General features: G+C 36.2%; 1 protein-coding gene across 1 annotated transcript; it reads left to right on the top strand.

The window, feature by feature from the left end:
• Window positions 1–5,214: 5,214 nt before the first annotated feature.
• On the top strand, window positions 5,215–6,171 carry LOC109568924 (olfactory receptor 52E2-like). Its single transcript, XM_019974283.2, has one exon. It carries the CDS (start codon window positions 5,215–5,217, stop codon window positions 6,169–6,171), a length of 957 nt encoding a protein of 318 aa, XP_019829842.2.
• The last annotated feature ends 459 nt before the right edge of the window (window positions 6,172–6,630 follow it).

Here is a 6,630-nt window from a genome sequence, read left to right as displayed (position 1 = left end):
TTTGGAATACAGTTCAAAGTGTTTTGAAAGAATTATATGTTCTAAATAATTTTAAGGATTTATTTACACTTCTTATTTTCTACATGAATAAACTGAGGTACAGAGATATTAAAGTTCTTGTGCAGACCCACACAGCTAATAAGTAATACTTCTTACTTTCTCCCAGCTCTAGAGTGAATACATCATGAAGCTGGCTTTTAACACACCCAATCTTAATGAGAGCTCATGCTCTTATACACTGGAAAGTACTGTACTATAGAAAATATATATGGCTTAAATCATCCCAGTTAGGATGGAGACAAGGTACTATATTTAATGACATTTTTAGAAATAGAATCAAGTGTTGATCTTTTTTGCACAGGTGGAGAAGGGAAAAGAGCAATGCTCATATTTCTGGATGGGCTAAATCACTGAATAGTAATACCATTTACTGAGGCTGATAACAGCACAATTAAGGTGAAGTTAGAGTTTTGTAGAAGCAGGATTGGGGACTAAATTATAGAAATATTCTATTTGTAATATTTTTGCATGTGAAGGTAGTTACTCAGGAATTTAGTTATATGAATCTGAATTTGTCACAGTCTTGAGGACTAGTGATATTTATTTAGTAATCTTTATTATAAAGAAAGTTTTTAAAGCAATGGATGTGGATAAGATTATTTAGAAATATTAAATTAAATGAGAAATAACAGGAGCTAAAGCTGATGGTTAAGAATCACCAATATTTACTAAATAATCAGAGGAACAAACATCTTTAAAGGAAAACATGAAGATAAAATAGAAATAAAATATGAAATGTTCAATATCACAGGACTTATCTTTCTAGAGCTTACAAAAATGCATTTATAGAATTGCCTCACACAATGATGACAATTACTGGGAAGCATTTGATCTTGCTATTGAGAGATGCTATGTATGTACGACTAAGGATGTCTTATAATTCTGAGAAACTCTATTCCATTTTATTTTAATACAATATGGTCTGTCCTTGGAGTTCTCCAGGCAAGAATACTGTACTGGTTGCCATTCCCTTCTCTGGAGATCTTCCTGGTCCAGGGGTCAAACCTGGGTCTCCTGAATCGCAGGCAGATTCTTTACCATCTGAGCTACCAGGAAAGCCCTTTAAGAGTAGATTACATGATTGAATTCAAATATTGATGTAGAACTTGTTTCCCTATTTGTGGAATAGCTTTATGAATTTTTAGAAATTCATTTCCTTTGAATATCCTTGTTTTTCAGTACTGCATCAGATTATATCCAGTTGATCTTTGAATTTTGTAACTCTGCTGCTGCTGCTGCTAAGTCGCTTCAGTTGTGTCCGACTCTGTGTGACCCCATAGACGGCAGCCCACCAGGCTCCCCCGTCCCTGGGATTCTCCAGGCAAGAACACTGGAGTGGGTTGCCATTTCCTTCTTCAATGCATGAAAGTGAAAAGTGAAAGTGAAGTCGCTGAGTCTTGTCCGACTCTTAGCGACCCCGTGGACTGTGGCCCACCAGGCTCCTCCATCCATGGGATTTTCCAGGCAAGAGTGCTGGAGTGGGGTGCCATTGCCTTTGTACCTTTATTTTTTTTCAATGATAAATACTATAGTACTACATGATCCCAGGTTGGTTAAATCAGAGAATGTGAAATTGCAAAAATGGAAGGTAACAATAAAGTTACATGTTATTTTTTATTGCAAGGAAAATTGGTACCACAACCCCCAAATTGTTCAAGGGTCAACTGCATAACATTTTATTCATGATTGCACAAACCTCAAATGTGAAATGTTTCAGGACAGTTTTCAACACAGAACACATCCAATAATATATATTTAATGAATAACACATAACATGCATGAAACTATTAACAAGATTAGAGCACAAATTATATCTAGCCTAGGATGTCTTTATGACCATGAATCATTTTAATATTGATTTTTAACTTTATGAAATATACTGTACTAAGTTATGTCAGGTATATAAAAATAAATGACATATTTTGTCAGCACTAAAGAATTCATACTTTGTAAATATTTTGTTGAACTTTCATATCCATAAACAAGGTACACATCATAAAAGCATGGCTCAATATTTTACAAAGTGATTACATTTGTATAGCCAGTACATAAGTAAATAAACAGACATTATCAACACCCTGGGTGTCCCACTCATACTGACTACCAGTATTCCACAAAGTAACAATTATCCTGACTTCTTAGGATCTAGAATAGTTTTTACTATTTTTAATTTTTATATAAATAGCCAATTTCTTTCTCTCAGCATCATTTGGTAATATATATACATGTTAGGACATGCAGTTGTAGATTGTTCATATGTACAGTATTTCACTACATACACTATTAGCCTACAATGTTTAAGGACACAGGAGAAAAGGATATTTACCCTGTATGAGGTCATTCACCATTACCTTGAGTATATATCTCAATTATGTCTTGAAGGGAATTTTTAAAATTTGTTTGATGGAACTTTCCATTACTGTTTATGTGCTTTTTTCCATCAGAGGCTTGGACATAATACTGATATTTTTACCAATTTAAATCCAAGGGAGTCAAGGAGAAAATATCAGGGTGTTCTCATGGTAACATCAAATGGATAGAATACCTATGGGCAGGAATGAAAGTTTAAGATGGTTTAAACGTAAGATTAAGAGAAGGCAATGGCACCCCACTCCAGTACTCTTGCCTGGAAAATCCCATGGACGGAGGAGCCTGGTAGGCTGCAGTCCATGAGGTCGCTAAGTGTCGAACACGACTGAGCGACTTCACTTTCACTTTTCACTTTCAGGCATTGGAGAAGGAAATGGCAACCTACTCCAGTGTTCTTGCCTAGAGAATCTCAAAGATTGAAGGAGGGAGGAGAAGGGATGAGAATGAGAATGAGATGGTTGGACGGCATCACCGACTCAATGGACATGAGTTTGAGGAAACTCTGGGAGTTGGTGATGGACAGGGAGGCCTGGTGTGCTGCAGTCCATGGGGTTGCAGAGAGTCGGACATGACTGAGCAACTGAACTGATTGACTGAAGCAAAACTATTTAATGTCCACAGGAACATTAAAGTTTATATAGCTGACAAGACAGATCTTACTCCTTTCTGTATATTCTTTGTTTCTACTCTAATTTGTGTGTGTGTGTTTGTGTGTGTGTATTCCTTGTCTATATGTGTCTTCCACTTGGTTTAATCATACCACTTTCTGACTACTTCCCTGATATTTACCTTCTGTACCACCATAGGGTGTGATTATATATGTCCAGGGAGATATAATTTTCACTTAAATTATTATCAATCAAATAATATAGTATTATTTGATTATTATATAATACTATATTATATAATATAATTATAATACTATAATATAATACTATATTATTTGAAATATTATAGTATTTTTTCAATATAGTATTATTTGAAATAATATAGTATTATAGGAATAATATAGTATTATTCCTTCCTTCTTAGAAAAGCCAGAGAAGTAGCTTATTTTTACCCTTTAGCCATCAAATCTACCCTTTAGTACTCAAAGTAAACTTTCATTAGCTTTTAAACTGTTGCATATTTGTATACTGGAAAAGAAAGGAAAATGTTTTTGATTTTTTGCTTATATTCACCCATGGGATTCACAGAACAACTTGCCTCCGTAAATGAATTCTACTTTCACTCCTCCTGCCATTCATTGCCATACCCTTTGAAGGTACTTACAAGTCTGTCATAATGACATAACCCCAGGGAAATAGCCTTTATTTCTGTCACTACTGCCACAGAGTGCCTCCTTCTGCTAACTTTGCTTCTCTTCAGGTTTACCATTCATACTCAACTGCTTCCTGCAATCATGTTTATTACACTATTTTTTCCCCTCTTTATATCAGCACCTAGATAATATCCTGACTTACTTACTGAAAATGTGGTCGTAATTAGTATTGCTGCCATGGAATCTTCAAATACTCAGAAGAGCGACTTTTCACTACAAAATACTTAAACACATGAATGCATAGATGCTTTGGAAATCTCCTATCAAATGTTATAAGCAAGCTGCATGAAGATGTAAAGAAAGATATAGGGAACCTTGAAAATGATTGGATTGTCATGTGCCTAATTTAACAATATTCCTAATTTTTTGTCTCTCTCATTTTTGATTGGCATTTTGACATATAGTTTAAAATTGTAACTGACTCAGCTGTAAATGAGAAATACTAACATATTTTATTCAGGTAGATGTTGTGAGTTTTAAAAATGTGTATTTGTATAATATGTGTGGAATATTATATGTTTGTGTGCAGTAAAACATAGATAAGGCATAGCTTTTATTTCTATTTTTCTTCCATTTTCTTTCACTACTTTTCTTTCTAGCTTAATCTCCCAGATGTTCCTTTGAAAACATTTTAAACTTATCATAAATCTTTTAAACACATTGAATTTTAGACAACTTACATGTAAAATGTGCTCTTCTTCAAAGGTGTTTTTTAAAAATATTAAGTGTAATTTTTGCAGAGTCTTACAAATAGTAGGAGCACCTCAATAATTGGTAGTTGATATTGCTATTTTCACTATTATCCATACCTTATTTTATAATATTCATGACTAAATACTAATGAATGAATCCATTTAATTTTTAAAGTAATTTTTAATATTTTGTTATAAATTTTGATGAATCCATATGCTTTTTGAAATGTTATTATCCATCCTGTGTATTAAGCCTTGTGTTGCCATTCAATCAAGTGGAATTCATGTCCATAACTGTATTTAGTGGAGAAGGCAATGGCATCCCACTCCATTACTCTTGCCTGGAAAATCCCATGGATGGAGGAGCCTGGTAGGCTGCAGTCCATGGGGATGCTAAGTTGGAAATGACTGAGCAACTTCACTTTCACCTTTCGCTTTCATGCATTGGAGAAGGAAATGGCAACCCACTCCAGTGTTCTTGCCTGGAGAATCCCAGGGTCAGGGGAGCCTGGTGGACTGCCGTCTATGGGGTAGCACAGAGTCAGACAAGACTGAATTGACTTAGCATAGCATAACTGTATTTAGAGATTGCAGAATTTTTAAATGGTCAAAATGAGGGTTGTCTGTTGGTGATGACTGTGATAATGAGAGAAGGTAGCTAATGAAGTATTCTTATACTACCTTTAGGTCGTCAAAGCTACAGAAAACTATCTGGTGGCCTATAGACTGTGTGAGTCTACAGTTCTGAAGACATATGCATTGTCCAGCAGGATGTCCCCTCCCAATGATACCCAGTTTCACCCCTCCTTCTTCTTGTTGCTGGGAATCCCAGGACTGGAAACTCTCCATATCTGGATTGGCTTCCCCTTCTGTGCTGTGTACCTGACAGCACTGATAGGGAATTTCACTATCCTATTTGTGATCCAGGCTGAGAGCAGTCTACACCAGCCTATGTTCTACTTCCTGGCCATGTTGGCTACCATTGACTTGGGTCTCTCCACAGCTACCATCCCTAAGATGCTTGGGATCTTCTGGTTTTGTCTCAAGGAGATCCTCTTTGAAGCATGTCTCTCCCAGATGTTTTTCATTCACAGCTTCACACTTATGGAGTCAGCAGTCCTCTTGGCAATGGCTTTTGACCGCTATGTAGCCATCTGCAACCCCCTCCAATATAGCAGCATCCTCACCAACAGGGTTGTTTCTGAGATTGGCCTTGCTGTTTTAGGGAGGGCATTTATTTTTGTGATTCCATTTGTATTTCTCATTTTGCGATTACCATTCTGTGGGAGTTATGTCATCCCTCATACATATTGTGAACACATGGGTCTTGCTCGCCTATCTTGTGCCAGTATCAAGATCAATATTATTTATGGCTTATGTGCAATTTGTAATCTAGTGTTTGACATCACAGCCATTGCCCTTTCTTATGTTCAGATACTCCGTGCTGTTTTTCGTCTTCCTTCCCATGAAGCCAGACTCAAGTCCCTCAGCACCTGTGGTTCTCACGTTTTTGTGATTCTTGCTTTCTATACACCAGCCCTCTTTTCCTTCATGACACATCGCTTTGGACAAAATGTTCCCCGCTATATCCATATACTCCTGGCCAATCTTTATGTCATAGTACCTCCAGTGCTCAACCCTGTCATATATGGAGTCAGAACTAAGCAGATCTATGACCATGTAAAGAAAATATTAAAGCTGAAACAAAGAAAAAAGAATGACATCTAAATCTTATGAAGCTAAATATGCAATTTCATGAGATGTAGAAAAATAATTTTTTCATAAAAATTATGCTAAATATGCATCTATATTGGGTCTCTTTTGTAAATATTTAACTGCCATGAAATTAAAAGATGCTTGTTTCTTCGAAGAAAAGCTATGACCAATCTAGACAACATACCAAAAAGCAGAGAAGTTACTTTGCCTATAAAGGTCCATCTAGTCAAAGCTATGGTTTTTCCAGGAATCATGTATGGATGAGAGAGCTGGACTATAAAGAAAGCTGAGCACAGAAGAATTGATGCTTTTGAACTGTGGTGTTGGAGAGGACTCTTGAGCGTCCCTTGTACAGGGAGGAGATCAAACCAGTCAATCCTAAAGGAAATCAGACCTGAATATTCACTGGAAGAACTGATGCTGAAGCTGAAGCTCCAATATTTTGGCCACCTGATGTGAAGAACTGACTCT

This window comes from Bos indicus, chromosome 15, assembly GCF_029378745.1.
Source record: "Bos indicus isolate NIAB-ARS_2022 breed Sahiwal x Tharparkar chromosome 15, NIAB-ARS_B.indTharparkar_mat_pri_1.0, whole genome shotgun sequence".
NCBI lineage: Eukaryota > Metazoa > Chordata > Mammalia > Artiodactyla > Bovidae > Bos > Bos indicus.
This window is presented reverse-complemented; position numbering and strand designations above follow the sequence as displayed.